At 48.8% G+C, this 24,462-nt stretch overlaps 1 protein-coding gene, 1 long non-coding RNA gene, 10 other non-coding genes and 1 pseudogene across 12 annotated transcripts; 5 read left to right on the top strand and 8 right to left on the bottom strand.

Annotated features, from left to right (window-relative positions):
• The first annotated feature begins 2,690 nt into the window (after positions 1-2,690).
• On the top strand, positions 2,691-3,617 carry LOC114807585 (olfactory receptor class A-like protein 1). The gene has a single exon (XM_029053732.1). The coding sequence runs from the start codon at positions 2,691-2,693 to the stop codon at positions 3,615-3,617; it is 927 nt and encodes a 308-aa protein (XP_028909565.1).
• Positions 3,618-6,389: 2,772 nt separating this feature from the next.
• Positions 6,390-6,537, top strand: LOC114807751 (annotated as a pseudogene).
• Positions 6,538-8,107: 1,570 nt separating this feature from the next.
• On the top strand, positions 8,108-8,180 carry TRNAT-UGU. Its single transcript has one exon. It is a non-coding gene; the product is annotated as a tRNA-Thr (tRNA).
• A 732-nt stretch (positions 8,181-8,912) lies between these two features.
• LOC120638115 lies at positions 8,913-23,946 on the bottom strand. Its single transcript, XR_005659598.1, has 3 exons — positions 23,794-23,946; positions 9,027-9,029; positions 8,913-8,924 (listed from the first exon to the last, which is right to left on the bottom strand). It is a non-coding gene; the product is annotated as an uncharacterized LOC120638115 (long non-coding RNA).
• Positions 11,610-11,681, bottom strand: TRNAE-UUC. The gene has a single exon. It is a non-coding gene; the product is annotated as a tRNA-Glu (tRNA).
• On the bottom strand, positions 12,273-12,345 carry TRNAK-CUU. Its single transcript has one exon. It is a non-coding gene; the product is annotated as a tRNA-Lys (tRNA).
• Positions 13,765-13,836, bottom strand: TRNAP-CGG. The gene has a single exon. It is a non-coding gene; the product is annotated as a tRNA-Pro (tRNA).
• TRNAL-CAA lies at positions 15,174-15,280 on the bottom strand. Its single transcript has 2 exons — positions 15,243-15,280; positions 15,174-15,219 (listed from the first exon to the last, which is right to left on the bottom strand). It is a non-coding gene; the product is annotated as a tRNA-Leu (tRNA).
• On the top strand, positions 15,926-15,998 carry TRNAM-CAU. The gene has a single exon. It is a non-coding gene; the product is annotated as a tRNA-Met (tRNA).
• Positions 17,579-17,667, bottom strand: TRNAY-GUA. The gene is given in 2 exon segments: positions 17,579-17,614; positions 17,631-17,667. It is a non-coding gene; the product is annotated as a tRNA-Tyr (tRNA).
• TRNAL-CAA lies at positions 20,289-20,395 on the top strand. The gene is made up of 2 exons: positions 20,289-20,326; positions 20,350-20,395. It is a non-coding gene; the product is annotated as a tRNA-Leu (tRNA).
• TRNAL-AAG lies at positions 22,411-22,492 on the bottom strand. Its single transcript has one exon. It is a non-coding gene; the product is annotated as a tRNA-Leu (tRNA).
• Positions 23,773-23,844, bottom strand: TRNAG-UCC. The gene has a single exon. It is a non-coding gene; the product is annotated as a tRNA-Gly (tRNA).
• Positions 23,947-24,462: the final 516 nt, after the last annotated feature.

Here is a 24,462-nt window from a genome sequence, read left to right as displayed (position 1 = left end):
CAGAGTCCTGTATCCCCTGACCTCTCCTCTGAAGCCAAGCCCCGTTATCACTGAGTTTCCACAGTATAGTGGTTATCACGTTTGCCTAGCACACGAAAGGTAACGGGGCAGAAAGACATTTCGGTTCACCGACCTAAAGCTTTTCCCAAATAACAACAACTATGATAAAAAGCGCTTACTATGTGCCGGGCACTGTACTAAGTGCCGGGGGTGTGACAAAGTAATCAGATTGGACATAATCCTGCCCCATGTAGGACTCACAGCCTCAATCCCCATTTTACAGATGAGGGAACTGAGGCCTTGAGTAGTCGAGTGACTTGCCCAAGGTCACGCAGTAGACAAGAGGTGGAACCCAGGTCCTTCTGACCCCCAGGCCCACGCTCTATCCACTAGGCCATGCTGCTTCTCCACGAAGCATTGACGAAACCCTTCTCTAGAAGGTGAACTCTGACAGGTCGAACACGTCGGAAGGAAAAGCCCTGGGGCCGCCCGGTCCCGGATTGGTGGGCCGCAGGGAGGGGAGTCTGGGCATTTCCAGAGAAATCCCTATCTGACTGTCAGAGTGGATCCGTGCTCAGCACATCACTCATCCTCTCCCTCGTGGACACACACTAATCATTCCCTGAGGGAGGGAGAGGCAAAGAAAGCGGCTGATAAATGCCGCCTCGCTCTTGTTCTGCCCGAGTCTGACTGCCCACGAGCTGCCCTCCCAGCCAGCACCAGCGATGGAGAAGGGTGAGTAGGATAAATCTGCCTCTCTGTCAGTGAAACCTCAGGGACCGACTCTGAATTTCATTCGTTCAATCATAATTTGAGAGCTTATTGTGTGCAGAGCACTGTACTAAGCGCTTGGAGTGTACAATTCGGCCACAGATAGAGACAATCCCTACCCAACAACGGGTGAATTGGGAAGGACTCGTTCTTAGGGTCCGTGTGTTACTGGGGGTTCGTTGACCTCGGGATCAGGAGAAGCAGCGTGATACAGTGGACAGAGCACGGGCCTGGTAGTCAGAAGAACCTGGGTTCTAATCCCAGCTCTGCCATTTGTCGGCCGTGTGAACTCGGCACAAAGCTTCTCTGGGTCTCAGTTACCTCATCTGTAAAACGGGGATGAAGAATCTGGGCCCCATACAGGACAGGGGTATCGCGTCTAGCCTGACAAATCTGTTCTACCCCAGGGCTGAGTCCAGTGCTCGGCGATTAGCAAGTGCTTAACCAACACCACAACTATCGTCATGACTATTGATGATGGATTAGGATATTTATTAAACTTTCACGGCGCCCCGGACACTGGGCACTGGGCACAAGAGGAGCCCAAAATGAAGAAATCAGTTACGGGCTCTCACAATCAAAGAGGCAGGAAGGACGAATAAAGACACCGGAATGAGTGGCCTACAATGGGACCTATGAAAGATGTAAAACTTCGGAGCATTAAATAGGCAAACATGCATTGGAGTGGCCAGATTTCATCCCCGCCACTACACCCACCCAATCTTGGCCTGACCCTCTATACCCTAATCTCATCGGGAAGCAGCGTGGCTTCCTGGAAAGATCCCGGGCTTGGGAATCGGAGGTCGTGGGTTCTAATCCCAGATCTGCCACTTGTCAGCTGTGTGACTTTGGGCAAGTCACTCAACGTCTCGATGCCTCAGTTACCTCATCTGTAAAATGGGGACTAAGGCCGTGAGTCCCATGTGGGATAACCTGGTAACTAACCCAGGTCTTAGAACGGTACTTGGCACATAGTAAGCGCTTAATAAATACCATCATCATTATTATTATTATTGTGGGCAGGGAGTGGGTCTGTTATATTGTACTCTCTCAAGCACTTTAGTACCGGGCTCTGCACACAGTGAATGCTCAGTAAAAAAAACAGAGAAGCGGCATCATCTAGTGTTCCCGTGGGCCGAGCACTGTACTAAGCGCCTGGGAGAGCAAACTACAACAGAGTAGGTAGACATGTTCCCTGCCCAACAGGATAGTAGAGTCAAGAGGAGAGGAGATTTGCCTTAATGACGATATCATCCTCCCGGAGGCAGCGGCACGTAGCACGGACCAGGCAAGGGAAGAAGCTGGAGTCTAGAAGACCGATGAGGAGTCCGATACAATCGAGTAGCCACGACGAGACCAGAGATGGTTCATTTTGATAATGGTTAGGGCAGAGAGGAAGGAGTTCATCTGAGAGTCGCGTAGGAATAACCAGCCAAATTTGACAGTAAGATTGAAGGAGAGAGCTGAAGGACAAGTCGGAGTAGAGGATAACACTCTGGTGAGGGACTTTTAGCACATGTGGCTTGATGGTGAAGGTTAGGAGGGCAAGGTTTTCCAGCCCTTCCTTCCAAATCTGGGATAAACCAACAGTGCTCGTGTGAGGACCATTACAGGTCAGACAGACTGTGTGGACTTTTGATGTGAATTAATATAACCCGGAGTCAAATTTCCAAGTGTCAGATATATAATATAATATATAATATCCAACTGTGTATATCTATCGGCAATACCTATATAAAACAACCTTGTATTTAATATATGTAACATCCTAATACATATCATATTTTAATGAAGTCTCCTCTCTCTCTTTCTGTCCGTCTATCTCTATCTCACTCTCTGACAATCCCTCCTCCTCTCAGTTCCTCCATGCGGGTCGCTCCGTAGACGCCTCGCTTAACTCACGCTGAGAATTCCCATCGATGGGCGACGCTCGGCTCTCCTTTGGGATTGTGATGCTGTTACAGACCGGCACCGGGCTTTCCGTGAATGCCTTCCTCCTCCTGTTTTATGCCCGCGTATTCTCCACCAGCCACAGGCTCAGCTCCTCTGACCTGATCCAAGCCCAACTGCCCTTGGCCAACATCATCATCCTCCTCACGGGGGCCGTCCCAGACACCCTGTCATTCTGGGAGTTGAGAATTTTCCTGGACGACGTTCTATGCAAACTAACCATGTATCTCTATCGAGTGGCCCGGGGCCTTGCCATCTGCACCGTCTGCCTCCTGAGTGTCTTTCAGGCCATCACCATCAGCCCCAGCACTGCCCGGTGGGCCCGGTACAAAGCCAAATTGCCGAGGTGCTTCCTCCCTGCCTCTATCTTCTCCTGGGTCCTCAATCTACTGATAAATGGTGGTACACCTATGTGCACAACAGGCCCCGCAAATACCACTTTTCATTCCACTTATGATCTTAAGTATTGTACGTTGGCTCCTGTCAGTACAGCATTCATGTTGGTGAATACCATTCTGTACTCTGCCTCGGATCTGTCCTTGGTCGGGCTCATGAGCTTGGCCAGCGGTTACATGGTGCTTGTCCTGCACAGGCACCACCGGCGGGTCCGGCACCTCCACGGACCCGACCGCTCCCCCGGGGCGATGCCCGAGGTCCGAGCGGCCAAGAGAGTCGTCGCGCTGGCCACCCTCTTTGTCCTCCTCTATGGGCGACAGTCAGTTATGTTGAGCATTTTGCTGAACGTGAAAGGATACTCAGTTAGTCTGTTAAAAAGTCACCTGATTTTGTCGTTCGCCTTCTCGGTTTTCAGTCCGTTCCTGATGATTTGCAGTGACCAGAGAGTGAGATCATTCTGGAAAAGGGAATCAATTATTTCCAACCTGGATCCCTCCTAGGATCCCAGGAAAGTCAGCCGCTCTTCCCCTTGAAGCCCAGAGCGAGAGCGACCCGTAGGCCCGAAAGATATTACAGAGGTGCCCGCTGTCTCGAGAGACTCACTACCTCCAGTCCCGAGTCCTCCCTGACACTACCGTCTCCCCCGATTAGACCGTGAGCCCGTCGAAGGGCAGGGACTGTCTCTGTAACCGATCTGTCCATTCCAAGCGCTTAGTACAGTGCTCTGCACATAGTAAGAGCTCAATAAATACTACTGAATGAATGAACTAAGGGCTGATGTAGGTGTTTCTCAGCAGAGCCCAGCTCTCCCCTCCGGGTAAGCACCGGACCATGGCAGCGCACGGGACGCCCATAGATCTCCCGTAGGCCTCTGGGCTTTTGACCCTTAATTCTAAGGCCGGTTCCACTTCTGAGAATTAACGATGTTTTTCGGGCAAAAGATGTTTTATGCTATGAGGCGGACTGGAGGTTCGAATTGAATAATTGGTAGAAATGTTCTACCAGAACAGCCAGTGAATGAGAAGGGGAGGCCAGAGGGAGAGCTAGGGTGAGGAAAAGGGACTGAAAAGAAGGCAGAGAGACAAAGACAGAGGCAAATAGAAAGAGCAGAGAATGAAGCTCAATTGAACTCTTTTTCCCAAATGTTTCCTTTTGAAACATCACTGCTCCCTATCACCTGGAGTGCCTACACAACCTTCAGGAGAAGAGAAAAGATAAATGGAATTGTGAAGGAAAAAAATAGTTGAAGGGTGAAGGTCATTTGGACTAAAGATGACTCTAAATACTACCATGATTTTTGTAAATGATGCAATTCTTGAGGAGTAACATGGCCTCATGGAAAGAACACAGGCTTGGGAGTCAGAGGACCTGGATTCTAATCCTGCCTCTGCCACTTACCTGCTGTGTGACCTTGAAAAGGCATTTAGCTTCTCTGTTTCTCAGTTATCTCATCTGCAAAACAGGGATTAAGACTCTGAACTCCATGGACGATACGGACTTTGTCCAACCTGATTATCTTCGATCTACTCTAGCACTTACTACAGTGCCCGGCACATAGTAAGTGCTTAACAGATGCCAATTAAAAAAAGTCTCAGTGTGGCCAGCGATTGGGAGGGTACAAAATAACAATTAGCAGACACATTCGCTGTATAAAGTGAGCTTACTGTTTAGAGCAGTGAAGACAGATATTAATCGACTAATAAATGACAGATATGTTCAAAGGGGGTGTGGGGCAGGGAAAGGGGCAGAACAAAGGGAGGAAGCGAGGGTGACGCAGAAGGGAGTGGGAGAAGAGGAGAGGGAAGGAGGGTGGGGGGTTCAGCTTCTTTCCCATCTGCTGGAGGCAGAAAATGACCTGCAGCTGATGGTGGGGGAAATGGTAAGAGTTTGCCCAAAGACCATCAGGAAGCCATTGGCTAGTCAAGACAATGACATAGACGATGGGGACAACGGATCCAGGTTTGATTCAGTCAGTCAGTCAATCAGTTGTATTTATTCAGCGCTTACTGTGCGCGGGGCACTGTGGTAAGTGCTTGGGAGAGTGCAATAGAACAATAAACGGACACCCTCCCTGCCCACATCATGCTTCATGGTTCCTTCTGTGATCTAGTCTGCTCTTTTGTCCACTCCTCCCTAGCTCAGCTGCCTTGCTCTCCCTTATTTCACCCAGTGCTCCCAATTTGGGATCTTTTTTTCCTCAGCTGGTTCCGCAATCGATAAAAATCGAAGAGCAAACAGCAGAGTCCTGTATCCCCGGACCTCTCCTCTGAAGCCAAGCCCTGTTATCACAGAGTTTCCATAGTATAGTGGTTATCACGTTTGCGTAGCACGTGAAAGGTAACGGGACAGAAAGACATTTCGGTTCACCGACCTAAAGCTTTTCCCAAATAACAACAACAATGATAATAAGCGCTTACTATGTGTCAGGCACTGTACTAAGTGCCGGGGAGGTGGCAAGGTAATCGGATTGGACATAATCCTGCCCCATGTAGGACTCACTGCCTTAATCCCCATTTTACAGATGAGGGAACTGAGGCCCTGAGTAGTTGAGTGACTTGCCCAAGGTCACGCAGTAGACAAGTGGTGGAACCCAACTCCTTCTGACCCGGGGGCCCATGCTCTATCCACTAGGCCATGCTGCTTCTCCACGAAGCATTGACGAAGCCCTTCTCTAAAAGGTGAACTCTGACAGGTTGATCACGTCGGAAGGAAAAGCCCTGGGGCCGCCCGGTCCCGGACTGGCGGGCCGCAGGGAGGGGAGTCTGAGCATTTCCAGAGAAATCCCAATCTGACTGTCAGAGTGGATCGGTGCTCAGCACATCACTCATTCTCTCCCTCACGGACACACACTAATCATTCCCTGAGGGAGGGAGAGGCAAGGAGAGCGGCTGATAAATGTCGCCTCGGTCTTGTTCTGCTCGAGACTGACTGCCCACGAGCTGCCCCCCCAGCCAGCACCAGCGATGGAGAAGGGTGGGTAGGATAAATCTGCCTCTCTGTCAGCGAAGCTGCGGGGTCGGACTCTGAATTTCATTCGTTCGATCATTATTTACTGAGCGCTTATTGTGTGCAGAGCACTGTACTAGGCGCTTGGAGTGAAGTGCTTCGGAAACGCTCTTCAAGAATAAAAATTCAAAGATCGAAGCCACGATGGCAGAGTTTGGAATGAGGCTCATCCTCCGGCCCAGGTTTGTGGGTTTAAGCGGGGTCCCTGAGGAGGCCCGGTGAATTGACAACGGGCAGACGTGTCAGATCCGGCGGGTTGACGATTTTTACCGATTTGGCGGGGGCATTCCCGCGGTCACAAAGGTGTTTTTTTCAGGGAGAGGCTCATCCGTTGCACCAGGGATGTGCTGATGTTGGACGTCTTCCCAAATGCGTGATTTACGGTAGTGGGTGACTCGAGTTCTTGCTCTCTCCCGATTTACGGTTTTTAAGGTGAGATCTACAGTTCCTATGCTTCAAATCGGCCTGGTGGGTGAAGGGGTGGGAAAGAACGATGGTGGAGTTCATTACGCAGTCACTTTGTGCCCTCCACCGTACTAAGTGCAAGATAATTAAGTCCCATAAGGGGCTCAAATACTCCTACTAATAACTGTGGTATCTGTTAAGCGCTTACTAAGTGCCAGGCACTGTACTATGCGCTGGGGTGGATATAAGCAGATCGGGTTGGACACGGTCCACGTCCCACTTGGGGAATCACAGTCTCCACCCGCATTTTACAGCTGAGGAAGCCGAAGCACAGAGAACTAAAGTGACTCGCCCGAGGTCACACAGTCTGTAAAGAGCTTTAAGGGAACGGACCCAACTACCGACTGCATTCATTCACTCAGTCGTATTTATTGAGCGCTTACTGTGGGCAGAGACTGTACTAAGCGCTTGGGAAGTACAATTCGGCGGCCAAGAGATACAATCCCTGCCCACAACGGGCTCACAGTCTAGAAGAGGGGGGAGACAGACGGCCAAATAAGTAAACAGGCATCACTAGCATCATCAGAAACAGAATTATATATAGACATCATGAAGAAAAATAAATAGAATTATAAATATAGACATAGATACACAAGTGCTGTGGGGCGGGGAGGGGTAGAGCGATGGGGAGGGAAGGGGGAGCAGAGGAAAAGCGGGGCTTAGTCTGGCAAAAATAATAATTATGGTATTTGTTAAAAGGGCACTGTTCTAAGCGCTGGGGTAGACACAAGCTAATCAGGTTGTCCCGCTCACAGTCTGGCATGGGTTCAAATCCCGGCTCTGCCACTTGTCAGCTGTGTGACCGCGGCGCACACAGCTTTCAATCAATGCTATCAATCAATCAGTGTTTTCTCTTGAGAGCTTACCGCATGTGGGTCACTGTCCCGAGCGCTTGAGAGAGTGTGATACAAAAGAGTCGGCAGGTCTGTTCCCTGCCCGCAACGAGCTTACGGTCTAAAGGGGGGGATGAACGTGAATATAAATCAATAATTTAAATATTATTGATTTACCGATTAATTGGTTCGCCTCGGCAGCAGATTGTCCCGCTTTATGGATGCTGCCGTCTCTGACTTTCAGAGGCTGGGGAAAGAATTCGGGCTTCTTTCCTTCCTGCCACTTCTAGCAATTCTTTCTTTTTTTCTTCCCTCCCATTCCCTCTTCTGCCCTAATCATCTCCCAGCCAAATTCATTCAATTCATTCATTCAATAGTATTTATTGAGCGCTTACTACGTGCAGAGCACTGTACTAAGCACTTGGAACGGACAATTCGGCGAAGGATAGAGGCAATCCCCGCCCATCAGTGGGCTTACAGTCTAATCGGGGGAGACAGATGGACAAAAGACAACTTCATCGCAATAAATAGAATCATGGGGATGGACACCTCATTAACAAAATAAAAAGGGTAATAAAAATATAGACAAATGAGCACTGTGCTGGGGGGAAGGGGGAGAGGGAGGTGCATAGGTGACCCAGGACTTTATACATATTAAGGGACACGATAGAGAGCCGAATAAGTAAGGCTCTGTAGCTCAGGGGTTAGAGCACTGGTCTTGTAAACCAGGGGTCGTGAGTTCGAATCTCTCCAGGGCCTGAGATACTTTTGGCAGACCTCATTTTCGTTTTAGACTTCCCTATAATTGATTTTTAACCACCGTCTCCCACGCTACACTGTAAATTCCTCGAGGGTCGGGATGATTCCTGCTAATTCTGCGGTACGCTCCCGAGCGCTTAGAACAGTGCTCTGCACCCAGAAAGGCGGTTGATTGCAGCGTGGTTTAGTGGGAAGAGTCCGGGCTTGGGAGTCAGAGGTCGTGGCTTCTAATCCCGGCTCTGCCCCTTGAGACTTCTCTGTGCCTCAGTTCCCTCATCTGTAAAAGGGGGATGAAGCCTGTGAGCCCCACGGGGGACAACCTGATGACCACCTATCTACCGCAGCGCTTAGAACAGTGCTTGGCACATAGTAAGTGCTTGACACATACCTTCATTATTGAAGCTTCAGAAGCGAAGCCCTGGGGAGTTTGATTTCCATCCGTCCCATTCCTTTAGACTGGTACCTTTCTGGATTTATTTATTTTTATTAATGTCTGTCTCCCCCTCTGGACTGTAAGCTCGTTGTGGGCAGGGAATGGGTCCGTTTGTTGCTAGATTGCCTTTTCCCAAGCGCTCAGTACAGCGCTCTGCACACAGTGAGAGCTCAATCACTAAATCTGAATGAAAATTGAATGCGAAGCAAGGGGAAAATGGGGCCCGTTCCGAAGGGACACACCTCGATGGTCCAGCTTTTCCTGTCTTTCCAGAATTCTACCATTCCCGGAGGCCGGGAGCTCTTCCTATCCTGAGTCCAAAAAAAAAAAAAAAAAAGTCTTTCTTAGCAGAACTCAAACCCCGCATTGATAAACCGTCAAAATAGCAATAATACTACTTATTAGGCGCTTACTACCTGCCAAGCACTGTTCTTAGCGCTGGGGAAGGGACACATAAATCGGGTTGGACCTCAGTCCCATAGGCGGCTCACAGTCTTCACCCCCATTTTACAGATGAGGGAACTGAGCCCCTGAGCAGTTAAAGTAATAATAATAATAATAATGTTGGTATTGGTTAATAATAATAATGTTGGCATTTGTTAAGCGCTTACTATGTGCAGAGCACTGTTCTAAGCGCTGGGGTAGATACAGGGAATCGGGTTGTCTCACGTGAGGCTCACAGTTAATCCCCATTTTACAGATGAGGTAACTGAGGCCCAGAGAAGTGAAGTGACTTGCCCCGAGTCACACAGCTGACAAATGGCAGAGCCGGGATTTGAACCCATGACCTCTGACTCCCAAGCCCGGGCTCTTTCCACTGAGCCTCAAGGTCACGCAGCGGGGATGTGGAGGAGCTAGGATTAGAATCCAGGACCTCTGACCCCCAGGCCCATCCTCTTTCCACCAGGCCACGCTGCTCCTAACAGTCATAAGAATAATTGTTCGGTCATTCAACCGATCGTATTTATTGAGCGCTTACTGGGTGCAGAGCGCTGTACTGAGCGCTTGGAAAGCACAATTCCGTAACAAATAGAGACAATCCCTGCCCACAGTGGTAACTGTTAAGCATTTACTCTATGCTAGGCATTGTGCTAAGCGCTGTGGCAGTCAGGTTGGACCCACTGTCCGGGAATTGTTCTTGGGTATGTGCCCTGAGCCCCAAGAGAACCACCAAGTGGAAATCCCCCGGCCCTTAGCATCACCAAGGCCTTCCATGCCTCAGAGAGACCCCACCCCATCCCTTCCCCAGCGCTTAGAACAGCGTTCGGCTCATAGTAAGCGCTCATCAAATACCCTCATTATTAGTATTATTAGCCTCTGTGCCTCAATTACCTCATCTGTAAAATGGGGATTAAGACTGTTTAGAGCTGCATTAAGAGGCTGATAAACTTGTATCTACCTTAGGGTTGAGTACAGTTTCTGGCACAGAGTAAGCGTTTAACAAATAGCACAGTTATTATGGCTACCATTTCCCCACCTCTGGAAATACCAAAAAAAACTTGCCCCTCTGAGGCTCGAACGCAGGACCTTCAGATTATGAGACTGACGCACGGCCTACCGAGGAGGCGTTGGAAAAGAGCCCTTACGGACACGTTACTGCAACAGAAAATATAATAATAATGTCGGTATTTGTTAAGCGCTTACTTGGTGCCGAGCACTGGTCTAAGCGCTGGGGGAGAAACAGGGCAATCAGGTTGTCCCACGTGGGGCTCACACGCTTTTAATCCCCATTTTCCAGATGAGGGAACTGAGGCACAGAGAAGTTAAGTGACATGCCCACAGTCACACAGCTGACGGGTGGCAGAGCCGGGAGTCGAACTCATGACTTCTGACTCCGAAGCCCAGGCTCTTTCCACTGAGCCACGCTGCTTCCGGATTTAATTCCTCTCCACCTCAGTGATCTCATCTGTAAAATGGGGATTAAGACGGTGAGTCCCACGTGGGACCTCCTCATTACCCTGTATCCCCCCCGCGCTTAGAACAGTGCTTGGCACATAGTAAGCGCTCAACAAATACCATCATTCTTATTATTATTACAGTCTTCTAGACTGTGAACCCGTCGTGGGCAGGGATCCTCTCTCTTTGTTGCCTATCTGTACTTTCCAAGCGCTCAGTACAGTGCTCTGCACCCAATAAATACGACTGTATGAATGAAGGAATGAATCTGCACCGGGCCGGGAGATGTCTGAAATATATGAGATGGTTACAAAATACCGACGGTATTTGTTAAGCGCCTACTGTGTGCCAAGCACTTTTCTAAGCGCTGAAAAATAATGGTATTTGGTAAGCGCTTACTGTGTGCCAAGCGCTGTTCTAAGCGCTGGGGCAGATACAAGGACATCAAGTTGTCCCTCAACAAGGAAATGCCCGGAAATATCTGCTGCTCCTCGAGGTCTGCAAATAGAAACTCTTAACACCCGCCGCGGTTGCGTCCAAACAGTTTATCTTGCATCTGTGCATTATTTTAATATTTGCCTTCCCCTCTAGACAGTAAAATCCTGGTGGACGGGGATCCTATCAACTCTATTGTATTCCAGCGTTTAGAACAGTGCTTGGCACATGGTAAGCGCTTAACAAATACCATCGTCATTATTATTATCGCTATTGGACTCTCCCAGGTGCTCAGTACGGTCCAAAAAAATGAACTGAACGTTTATCTAGCCCACTAAGAACAGTTAGTGAAGCAGCGTGGCTTAGTGGAAAGGGCACGGCCTTGGGAGTCAGAGGTCATGGGTTCTAATCCTGATTCCGCCAATTATCAGCAGTGTGACGTTGGGCCGGTCACTTCGCTTCTCGGGGCCTCAGTTCCCTCATCTGCAAAATGGGGATGAAGACCGCGAGCCCCACGTGGGACCACCTGATGTCCTTGTATCTACCCCAGCGCTTAGAACAGTGCTTGGCCCATACGATCATTATTATTCTGACAGTTAGTTCTTGGCACAGATTTAGAGTTGAACAAATACCGGGATTATTACTTTGAGGCGGTAAAACTCATTTTCCCTGACCGGGAATCGAACCCGGGCCGCGGCGGTGAAAGCGCCGAATCCTAACCACTAGACCACCAGGGATCATATGCTACTTATTTGTCGCCTATATAAATGAAGTCGTTGTCATTTGCTTCAGTGGCATCACGAAATTGAAGGTGAAACGAGAAAAGTTACAATTTCCCGGAAAAAGGCAAATTGGAACGGGAAATTAAACATAGAAAGCGCTTCCGTACTTGCGTGCGTGTGTATACGAGTCAGTCAAGCGTATTTATTGAGCGCTTACTATGTGCAGAGCACTGTACTAAACGCTTGGGAGAGGACACTATAAGAGAGTACGGTCTGCTGTGTGACCTTGGGCAAATCACTTCACTTCTCTGAGCCTCCATTTCCTCAACTGCGAAAAATGGGGATCAAGACTGTGAGCTCCATGTGGGACAGGGATCAGGTCCAACCTGATTAATTTCCCCACTGGTTACAACAGTGCTTGGCACATAGTAAGCGCTCGGCACTGTTCTAAACATCCCACGCCTCTTCTATTTAACCAGTTTCGCCGAACGAATCTTGCTCAAATCCGCCGGAGTGGGGCTCGCCTACGGCTGAAACTTCATTTCCTCTCGGCTTTCCCCCACATGGAGGAAGAGCAGCGTCAAATCTCCAAAAGGAAAAAGGTCACGCCCAACGTGGGGCTCGAACCCACGACCCTGAGATTAAGAGTCTCATGCTCTACCGACTGAGCTAGCCGGGCAACCGCTAGTCCCTTCTTCCTCTCATGTTTTTGTAGTGAACTTCAGTAAGGGCCAGAGGTTGATAAAAATTACTATTGTGGTATTCATTAAGAGCTTATGAAATCCCAAACTAAGCGCTGGGGTAGGTTATTAAGAGTTTATTAAATGCCAAACCCTGAACTACGTGCTGGGGTTGGTTATCAGGTCGGACACGTGGCGCCTGGAAGTCGAAGGACGGGGGAGAAAAAGTATTTCCTGCTCCTTCATTGGAAGCAACGGGATTCAGTTGAAAGAGCCCGGGCTTGGGAGTCAGAGGAAGTGGGTTCTAATCCCACTTGTCTGCTTTGGGCAAATCACTTCACTGGGCCTCAGTTTCCTCATCCGCAAACGGGGATGAAAAGCGTGAGCCCCGCGTGGGACAAGCCGATCGCCCTCTACCTACCTCAGGGCTTCAACGGTGCTTGGCTCCTAGTAAACGCTTATTACCGTAGTGATAATAATGAAATTCATTAACCGTCGTATCTATTGAGCGCCTACTCCGCGCAGAGCAGCGCTGGGGAGATTACAGTGTAACAATAAACAGACACCTCCCCTGTCCGCAAAGGGTTCGTAGGGGGGTTTTAAAGGTGAAGAAGCTCCTGTCCTACTGCAACCCAACCTGGACACTTGGGTCCCCTCATCTCTCCTATTTCTCCCCAGGTCCTGCCTCCGGCCTGGAAGGCCCTCCCTCCTCATGCGAAACAATTATTTTATTTTATTATTTTTATTAATGAGGTGTCCATCCCCTTAGATTCCATTTATCGGGATCATGTTGTCTTGTTTTTCTTTCGTTCTGTTCGGCTCCCCCGATTAGACCGTGAGTCCGTCGTTGGGCGGGGATGGTCTCTGTCTGTTGCCCAGTTGTCCATTCCAAGCGCTCAGTCCAGTGCTCTGCACAGAGTGAGCGCTCCAGAAATACCATTGAATGAACGAACAATGACTCTTCGCCCCTTTCCAAGCCTTATCGAAGGCCCATCTCCTCCAAGAAGCCTTCCCTGACTGCACCCTCCTCTCCTCCCGCTCCCTTCCGCCTCCCCTCACTTGCTGTCTTTTCTCATCCCCCCCCCAGGCCCCCGGCACTTATTTATCCATCTCTAATCTTATTCTTTTCTAATAAATGTCCGTCTCCCCCTCTAGACTGTTAGCTCGTTTTAGGCGGGGAATGTTCGACTGATCTAGTGCACTCTCCCAAGCGCTTACCACTGAACTTCTCTACGCCTTAGTTCCCTCGTCTGGCAAATGGGGATGAAGTCGGTGAGCCCTACGTGGGACCTCCTGCTTACCTTGTACTACCCCAGCGCTTAGAACAGTGCTTGGCACATAGTGAGCGCTTAGCAAGCGCCATCGTTATTATTATTACAACGCTCTGCCCTTGCCCCCCCGCCAAAATAGAGGAAATTGGGCTCGTCCGGGACTTGAACCCGGGACCTCTCGCACCCGAAGCGAGAATCATACCCCTAGACCAACGAGCCAACTACTGGGGAGATAAAGATTTACCAGAAAGAGGATATAGAAATTCAAGATGGGGACTTTAAAAAATGAATATTAATGGGCGTGGAGATCATTCATTCATTCAATAGTATTTACTGAGCGCTAACTGTGTGCAGAACACTGGACTAAGCGCTTGGAAAGTACAATTCAGTAATAGATAGAGACCATCCGTGCCCAACAAAGGGCTCACAGTCTAGAAGGGGGGAGACAGACAACAAAACAAAACAAAACAAGTAGACGGGCATCAGTAGCATAGACGGACATCGGCGGGACCCCATCTTTAACCGTGGAAAACGGAATCGTTTCCCGAAAACAGCTCTGGGGCACCGAGTTAGCGTTGTCTGTGTCTCCGCTTTCCACCGGCGCTTAGAACAGCGCTTGGCACAAAGTAAGCGCTTAACAAATACTAACATTAAAAAAACAAACAACAAGCTGGTCTCATTTTCCTATGTGCTCTTTTTTAATGGTACTTGTTAATAATAATAATGATGTTGGTATCTGCTAAGCACTTACTATGTGCAGAGCACTGTTCTAAGCGCTGGGGGAGATACAGGGTCATCAGGTTGGCCCACGTCGGGCTCACAGTTAATCCCCATTTTCCAGATGAGGTAACTGAGGCACAGAGAAGTTGCGACTTGCCCACAGGCGATTACTATATGCCAGGCACTGTACTAAACTCTAGAGTTCACACAATTTAATCAGGTTGAACAGAGCCCCATGGGCTCACCGTCTTCATCCCCATTTTACAGAAGAGGGAACTGAGGCACAGAGAAGTTAAAAGGGAGATTGAGACTGCGAGCCCCACGTGGGACCCCTGATTACCCTGTATCTCCCCCAGCGCTTAGAACAGTGCCTGGCACATAGTAAGCGCTTAACAAATACCGACATTATTACCTGTAAAATGGGGATTATCCTAGCGAGTCCCATGAGGGACAGGAACTGTGTCCAACCTGATTACCTTGCATCTACCCTAGCGAGATTGTCTCTATCTGATGCCCACTTGTATGTTCCAAGCGCTTAGTACAGTGCACTGCACCTAGTGAGCGCCTAATAAATACTACTGAATGAACGAATTAGAACAGTGCTTGGTACATAATACCCCAATTATTATTTAGCTGCCTCCCACCTCCTCCCCCAGACTGAAAGCTCTAACCTGGGGGCGGCGAATGTGTCTCTTAATTGTTACACTGTACTCTCCCAAGCGCTTAGCACAGTGCTCTGCATGCCGCAAACGCTGAATAAATGCGATTGAATGAATGCAAATGCATCTTATGCCCAAGAAGAGAATTCCTTTTCCCACCGTTTCAAGAAAAGGGAGTGTCAGAAGTGGGATTCGAACCCACGCCTCCATTCGGAGACCAGAAGCCCCAACGAGGGGAAGCGTCAACTTGAGTCTGGCGCCTTGGACCACTCGGCCATCCTGACACCTACGACGTTTGGGTTTCCTCTCTTCTCCCGGACAGTGTCCAGGGTGGGAGAGGTGTGAAGAAGAAATCGGTGTTGTTTCTGCCGTTATCAAGTAGGGGAAACAGACCCCAACCTCTTGATCGAAGCCTCTTGAACCGGACTCTTAAAAGCCGCCCTGGAAATCCGAGAGGTCTCTGCAACCTGTCCAGATTTCCATTTGCAAACCCGGGGGAGCAGAGGAAACCTGGGGGATGAGGAAAAGTGGCGGGGTCCACTTGACCCTCTGCAGAAATCTCTCCATCGATCTTGGGAGAGGAAAAATCAATCAGTCCATCAAGCAATCAGTGGGCGTCTACTGCGTTCAGAGCACTGCCCGTGACGAGCTGAATCGATCCAACGGTGGTATTTATTGAGCGCTAACTGAGTGCAGAGCACTGTGCTAAAACCTTGGGAGAGGACAACGTAACCTTCCCCGCTCACAACGAGCCTCCAGATGTTAAGGGGAATAAGTGATTTATAATGGCCCACAATACTTATGCAAATATTCTTATACTCTACTAAATCCCTTGTCTGTAATTTATTTTAATGTGTGTCTCCTCGTCTAGAATTTAAGCTCCTTTTAGGCAGGCATCACACATACGCACTCTAAATACATCCACCGAGGCCTCCTTGGCGCAGTAGGCAGCGCGTCAGTCTCATAATCTGAAGGTCCTGAGTTCGAGCCTCAGAGGGGGCAGGTTTTTTTTTTTCAATTCAATCATCTATTGAGCGTTTACGGTGTGCAAAGCACTACACTAAGCGCTTGGAGTGTACAATTCGGCAACAGATAGGAGACAATCCCTGCCCAACAATCCCGGCTCTGCCACTTGTCAGCTGTGTGACTGTGGGCAAGTCACTTCACTTCTCTGTGCCTCAGTTACCTCATCTGTAAAATGGGGATTAAGGCTGTGAGCCTCATGTGGGACAACCTGATTACCCTGTATTCCCCAGCGTTTAGAACAGTGCTCTGCACATAGTAAGCGCTTAACAAATAACATCATCATCATCAACAAGGGGTTCACAGTCTAGAAGGGGGGAGACAGCAAAACAAAACAAGTAGTCAGGCGTCAATACCATCAGGATAAGTAGAATCGTAGCTATATGCGCATCATTGATAAAATACATAGAGTAAGAAATAATATATATAAATATGCACAAGTGCTGTAGGGAGGGAGTCGGGGCGATGGGGAGGGGAAGAGGGATAGAGGGCAAGGGAGGGCTCAGTCTGGGAAGGCCTCCTGGAGGAGGGGAGCGCTCAGTAGGGCTTGGAAGGGGGGAAGAGAGTTAGTTTTCCATTCCTTTCTCCCGAAAGACGAGCAACTGAGAATTCGCAAATTCCAAGAGGGTAATTCAGAGCCTTGGGGAGGTCACAGCACTTTAGGGAGGGGAGTGTTGCAAGGAGGAGGGAGAAAGGCATATTTTCCCTTATGTTTCTTTTCGGGGCAAGGAAGGAAGGTTTGGGGGAACCTAGAATGCGATGATGATGATAACAGTTGGTAGCCATTCCCTTCCCACGACGAGCTTACAGTCTAGAGGGGGAGACAGACGTTAATATAAATAAATCGATTACGGATATGTACAGATATCTCCGTGATTCTATTCGTCGTGATTACGTTGTCTTGTTTTCGTCCGACTCCCCCGATTGGACTGTGAGCCCGTCGTTGGGCAGGGATGGTCTCTATCTGTTGCCCGGTTGATATTCCAAGCGCTTAGTACAGTGTTCTGCCCATAGTAAGCGCTCAATAAATACTGTCGAATGAATAAATGAATGTACGGAAGTGCTGTGGGGCTGGGAGGGGAAATGAATAAAGGGAACAAGTCAAGGCGACATATAAGGGAATTGTTGGCGACTGTACTTCCTAGCGCTTAATACAGTGCTCTGCACACCGTAAGCGCTCAATAAATGCGATTGAATGAATGAAAAGGGAGGGGGAGAAGAGGAAACGAGGGGTGAGTCAGGGAAGGCCTCTTGGAGGAGATGGGCCAGTCCCAGGAGCAAAAGATCTGGGTTTCGACGTGGATTTCTGAGATTAACAGATACGGAAGGTGCCCAGTCTGATCAATTTGTATCTACCCCAGGGCTTAACACGTAGCGAGAGCTTAGTGAATGCCATAAACAAAAATCAAAGAAAAAAATGTTAGTTCTTATGGGTTCCTGGCAAAGTAGTGGGTCTTCCCATCTGATTTCTAGCTAGATTCTCGTGAGAGTGTTGCTTACATCTGCCTCTACCTCTGACAAAACTCTGTCCTCATCTATTAACCCTCCAAAAGGAGGAGTCCTTCGAGCCGGAATCGAACCAGCGACCTAAGGATATCCAGTACGAGACGACTACAGTCCTCCGCTCTACCAGCTGAGCTATCGAAGGTCCCAGAGGCCACCCCTCCTGTCACCCTATTCGGGGACACCTGATTGGCACCGTTTCATTTTATTTTTCATTTTTTAATGTTTGTTTTCCGTCTTCTCTTTGATCAGGCCAAACCCAGGCCACGAGTCCCAGCCCCGTGTGACTCACATGCCGTCGTCTCTCACTCGTCCGGGAGTCAGCAGCTGCTCCTGTTGATTTCCTACAGCCCGAGGGAGACGGGGGTATCGTTGTGCAGGCGAAAGTGCAGCGACAAAGTTGTTATTTGCATGACGATCTTGTTGGTGGCTCCTGAGGTGGTCTGGGCGTCCTATCCATTCTGTTAAACTCGGGACGAAGGGATTGAATTACTCTTCTGATTAACGAATTCATTCACTCGTAATAATAATAATAATGTTGATATTTGTTAAGCGCCTACTATGTGCGGAGCACTGTTCTGAGCACTGGCGGAGATACAGGGTAATCAGGTCGTCCCACGTGAGGCTCGCAGTTAATCCCCATTTTACAGATGAGGTAACTGAGGCACAGAGAACTGTACTACTACTACTACTAAGGGTATTTATTAAGCACGTACTATGTGCCAAGCACTGTTCTAAGCGCTTGGAAAGTACAATGCGGCAATAAAGAGAGAATAAATTCAGAATAAAGAGAGAGAATCCCTGCCCACAGCGGGTTTACAGCCTAGAAGGGGGGAGACAGGCATCAAAACAAGTCAACAGGCAGCAACAGCATCAATATAAATCAATAGAATTACAGATATATGCACATCAAAATGAGTAAACAGGAATTAATAGAAATAGAAATATAGATCTGTACAAATATACACAAATGCTTTGGGGGCGGGGAGGGGGGTAGAGCAAAGGGAGGGAGTCGGGGCGATGGGGAGGGGAAGCTGAGGAAAAGTGGGGGGCTCCTCCTGGGGGAACTTACAGTCTCGCTCTCTATAGTTGCAAGGTGAGTCCGTTAATCATCAGTCTGTGCTGAAATTTTCAAATATTTGGCAGTTAATACGATTTACATTTTAAGCCAGCTCTGGCTGCTACAAATAATAGTAAAGATACTGGTATCTGGGAAGCGCTAACTATGTGCCAAGTACTTTGTAAAGCAGCTTCGTAGAAAGAGCCCGGGCTTGGGAGTCAGAAGTCGTGGGTTCTAATTCCCACTCAGTCACTTTTCAGCTGTGTGACTGTGGGCAAGTCACTTCACTTCTCTGTGCCTCGGTGACCTCATCTGTAAAAGAGGGATTAAGACTGTGAGCCTCCCTTGGGACAACCTGATTACCTTGTATCTACCCTTCCCCGCCCCACAGCACTGTGCATATTTGTATATATTATTTATCACTCTATTTGTTTTATTAAATATGTGTCTCTTCTATGATTCTATTTATCCTGATCTAATTGTTCTGTTCTGTTCTATTTTGTTGTCTGTCTCCCCCGTTTAGACCGTCAGCCCGTCGACGGGGAGGGATGGTTACTATCTGTTGCCGAATTGGACATTCCAAGCGCTTAGTACAGTGCTCTGCACATAGTAAGCGCTCAATCCTATTGAATGAATGAATCGAGACTGTGAGCCCCACGTGGGACAGGGACTGCGCCCAACCCAATTGGCCTGTATCCACCTCAGCGCTTAGTACAGTGCCAGGCACACGGTAAGCGCTTAACAAATACCATAATTATTATTATTAAGTGGAGAACGTGTCTGTTAACTGTTGTATCGGGCTCTCCCAGGCGCCTAGAACAGTGCTCGGCACACAGGAAACGCTCAATCAATGCAATCGACTGACCGACCGACGGGAGAACGTCAGTGGTGATGTGAGGATCGGTCGAGGGTCTTAAACCTTTCCCTTCAGTCTGTCCTGGGGGGTCCCCTTTTCCATTCCGCTTCCGACAGCGTTTCTCTTTGCTCGGCTCGAGATTCCGTTTCATCTCGCCCACAGCAGAGCGTTTGCCCACTGCTCACCAAAAACGGAAATTCTGGCACGGGTCAGTATTACTAGGAGCTCGCTGTGGGCAGGAATGTGTGTGTTTGCTGTTATACTGTTCTCTCCCCAAAGCTCAGTACAGTGCTTCGCCCACAGTAAGCGTTCAATAGATACGATCGAATGAATCATTACCCTATTTATTTTGTTAATGAAATGTACATCGCCTTGATTCTATTTAGTTGCCATTGTTTTTACGAGATGATCTTCCCCTTGACTCTATTTACCGCCGCTGTTCTCGTCTGCCCGTCTCCCCCGATTAGACCGTAAGCCCGTCAAAGGGCAGGGGCCGTCTCTATCTGTTGCCGACTTGTTCATTCCAAGAGCTTAGTACAGGGCTCTGCACGTAGTAAGCGCTCAATAAATACTATTGAATATTATCGTTGTTACTGTTATTATTATTTTGCTCCCTCAAGTCCGCTCCTCCATCTCTGCTCCCCCAGGTCTGCAAATTGAAATTTTGGCACCCGCAGGGACCAGCAGTGGTTTCCAGTGCAGCTTTTTCGGTAACCACACGGCTCCATGAAGAGGCCGGGGCCCGTTTCCTCCGTCCGACGTGTCGGAAAAAACGCAGGTCTCTCCTTGACACGCCTCTCCCACTCTGGACATTGTCTGGGAGGAGAGAGGAAATTAGAAAATCGTAGGTGTCAGGATGGCCGAGTGGTCTAAGGCGCCAGACTCAAGTTAATACTTCCCTTAGTTGGGGCTTCTGGTCTCCGAATGGAGGCGTGGGTTCGAATCCCACTTCTGACACTTCCTTTTCCTTTAACGGGGGGAATAGGAGTTTCTCTTCTTGGGTGCTAGGAGGCTGCTTAGAGCTGCACTCTGGGAAATAATAACAATTATTATTATTATGGTATTTGTGAAGCACTTACTACGTTCTAAATGCCAGGGTAGACAGTAGATAATCGGTTGGATCCAGTCCCTCTCCCACATTCTTAATCTAAACAAATACCAACATTATTAATCCCCATTTTAGAGAAGAGGGAACTGAGGCACAGAGAATGGTGATGATGATGGCATTTGTTAAGCGCTTACTATGTACAAAGCACTGCCCTAAGCGCTCGGGAGGATACGGGGTGGTCAGGTTGTCCCACGTGGGGCTCACAGTCTTAATGCTCATTTGACCGATGAGGTAACTGAGGCACAGAGAAGTGAAGTGACTTGCCCAAAGTCACACAGAAGTGAAGCGACTTGTCCCAGGTCACACAGCAGACCCGTGGCGGCGGCGGGATTAGAACCCATGACCTTCTGAATCTCAGGCCCGGGCTCTATCCTTCATTTTGGTAGGAGCAAAGTCCGTCCATCCGCCGAAAGCTAAAGACTTACAGTGGAATGAATGAACGAATGAGCGCTTACTGTGTGCGGAGCACTGTGCTAAGCCCCCCCGCCCTTCCCCCACCGTCCCCTCCCTCCCCGGCTGCTGCCAAGTGTGGCCTATGGAACCCCCCGCTCCATTATAGGGAAACTCCCTTTCATCCTTGACCTGTTCCTTTCCTCGGCCTCAGGAGGTCGAGTTAGAAGCTCAGCGCTTACAACAGTGCTTGGCACATAGTGAGCGCTTAACAAATGCCATCATCGTTATTATTATTATTAAGGGAAAGTTGGGGCGGTGAAGGGCAGGAGGCCAGGAGCAGTGGATCTTTTCAGAAAGGAAGAGAATTTCCCGGATGGAGCACCTGGACATCGATCGAACCACGTGCCAAACCCCCTTTGGGAATTTCTCAGGTCTGATTCCCTTTTCAGAAATTTAGGGGTTTGGAACTCTAGGCTACAAATACCGAAGGAGGAAAAAAATACATATTTTCACCTCCCGGTGATTCGAACCCCAATCTCCCAAGGGAGGGGTGACTCACCACTGCACCAACGAGGAACTACTGCTTAGATGCCCTTCAGAAATACACTGCAGACGAAAATCAGAGGCAAAAAGGGGCGATATTTAAGTAGTCAGTCGATGGAATGGCCTGCGGGCAGAGCCCAATTCTTAGTGCCTGAAAAAGAACAAAGGAGTTAGACGGTATGATCCCTATCCTCAAGGAACTTCCAGATGAGCTGGGGAGAAAAATACAAACTTTAAATTAGGGCTAATCAATCCAGAGCATGGATTGAGCTCTTGCAGGGGACGGTGCCCCGTGAAGCCCTTGGAAGAGCGCAAGAGAAAGAGGAAACATGATCACTAGCCCTCGGGAATTTACAAACAACCAAACGAGAGTCCTTCTTGGATGCTTTCTGTTTGCAGGGCACTGTACTAAACGTTTGGCGGAGGGCGAGGGATGGGGGAGAGATCGTCTCAGTCGTCCACTTCTCCTAGCCACGAGTAACGCCGGAAGAGCAAAACACACAATTGGGATGTCGCGGGGGGACGGGAGTAACACGTCACTGGTCTGCGGTGTGTGACCTTGGACAAGTCACTTGCCTTCCTCTAGGTCTCAGTGCCCTCATCTGTAAAATGGGGATTAAGGCTGTGAGCCCATTGGGGGACAGGGACTGGGTCCAACTTGATTAACATGTATCTACCCCAGCGCTTAAAACACCGCTTGGCACGTAGTAAGCGCTTAACAGGTACCATAATAATAATATCATCTCGAGCGGGCCAGGGTCCGGCCCACGGGGTTTCTGGTCCTGAGGGGAGGAACGAGCATCTCCGAGAGGAGAGCGAATCCAGCGGGGAGCGGACAGGGGTTCAAGGCTAAATACAACCCACCTTGGGCATTTTCCACAGTGATGTCAATGTATCAATTTAAACCCCAAAAAAAGCAAGATTAAATTGGCAGCGGTGGGATTCGAACCCACGCCCCCGAAGAGACTGGAGCCTTAATCCAGCGCCTTAGACCGCTCGGCCACGCTACCCCCTCTAAATCAGTTTCACTTGAAGATAATCCGTCCAGAAGGTTGTCATTATTATTGCTAATAATAGTAATGGTATTTGTTAAGCGCTTACTATGTGCCAAACACTGTTCGAAGAGCTGGGGTAGAGACAAGGTAATCAGGTGGTCCCACGTGGGGCTCCCAGTCTCCATCCCCGTTTTCCAGATGAGGGAACTGAGGCAGAGAGAAGCGAAGTGACTTGCCCAAAGTCACACACAGCTGACAAGTGGTGGAGCCGGGATTAGAACCCATGACCTCGGACTCCCAAGCCAGTATACAAGGTAATCACTAAGCAGAGTAATCGCTTAAATATAAACTATTAGAACTACTATTAGTGATTATGATAATCCCAATACCTCGTTTTAACTATAATAACGACCCTTTATTTACTGAACGCTTATAGAAAAACAAGGTCAAATATTAAAGTATAAACTTAATAATGAAATACCCTCAAATAAAAGTCACATCAAAAATTATAAGGAAGGTAATAATAATTTCTAATGGCAATGGTTCAGTGCTTACCAGGTGCCAGGCACTGTACTAAGCGCTGGGGTAGATAGAATTTAATCGGGTTGGACGCTCTCCAGCTCCCACGTGGGGCTCACGGTTTTAATTCTCATTTTGCAGATGAGGGAACTGAGGCGCAGGAAAGTTAAGTGACTTACCCGCTTCAACCGTATGATAATGATCATTAACGAGAATGCTAGCAACAAATAATGGCTCTTTTATAATATCGACTGACGATAAGAGCGCCAGTATATATTTTTTTTCTTCTCTCCATTATCCGCTGAGCGCCTGGTGTGTGAATTCTGTGGCCTGTTTGAGAATTCTCCGGGACAGAATTGAGGGTAAGTCGCAGAATCGTGTGTCTCCCCGGATTAGACCGTGAGCCCGAAAATGGGCAGGGACGGTCTCTATCTGTTGCCGAATCGTCCATTCCGAGCGCTTAGTCCAGTGCTCTGCACATCGTAAGCGCTCAATAAATACTATCGAACGAATGAATGAATATGAGCGGGGTTTAGGAAATTGCTTCGGTTTCGGTTTTCCCTGCGATTTCACCCTCGACCTCTTCCTTCCAAAGAGGTTTGCTTTCTTTTTGACAAGATTTTCGTGCACGTTGAGCCATCAGCCTCCGTGGGAAAGTCTTCTGGCTAAAAAAAAAAATGCAAGAGATTAAGGATCTTGGTTAGAAAACAGGCATCGACTGAAAAAATCTGAGGTTCCTTAAGACATCTAACGGAAATTAATCAAAAAGTCTGGAGTGCGTTGGCCGGGAATCGAACCCGGGTCAACTGCTTGGAAGGCAGCTATGCTCACCACTATACCACCAACGCTCTGTACCTTTGCTTCTCCTCTGAAGCCCTGATGACGAAGGCAGAGAGAGGGAGGAGCGGCATTTTTCTGTGGAAAGTTTAGTAATTGCATAAATTTCATTCATTCAATCGTATTTATTGAGCACTTACTGTGAGCAGAGCACTGTACTGAGGGCTTAGCACTGTACTAAACCCTCTCCACCCTTCAAACCCCGCCCCTCCAGCCGGACCCCAACCTCCCGTTGAGCGTCCATCCATCACGAAATTTTCAGAGGGTGAAACCTCGCTTCTCTACGGCCCAACGGAGAAGCGAGCTGGGTTGTAGAAGGAGAGAAGCGAGGGGGGGGCAATTATAATAATGGCATTTGTTAAGCGCTTACTTTGTGCCAAATTCTGTTCTAAGAGCTGGGATAGATACGAGGTTATCAGATTGTCCCACTTGGGGCTCACAGTCTTCATCCCCATTTTACAGATGAGGGAACTGAGGCCCAGAGAAGTTGAGTGACTTGCCCAAAGTCACTCACCTGACAAGCCGACCAGTGGCAGAGACGGCATTAGAACCCACGGCCTCTGACCCACGCTGCTTCTCTAGGCAGGAGGGGGCAAGGTGATGGAGTGTTTTTAAAGTGCAATAATAAT

Source organism: Ornithorhynchus anatinus, chromosome X3 (assembly GCF_004115215.2).
Source record: "Ornithorhynchus anatinus isolate Pmale09 chromosome X3, mOrnAna1.pri.v4, whole genome shotgun sequence".
NCBI lineage: Eukaryota > Metazoa > Chordata > Mammalia > Monotremata > Ornithorhynchidae > Ornithorhynchus > Ornithorhynchus anatinus.
Note: the sequence above shows the minus strand (reverse complement) of the source record. Positions and strands in the feature narration are given on the sequence as shown.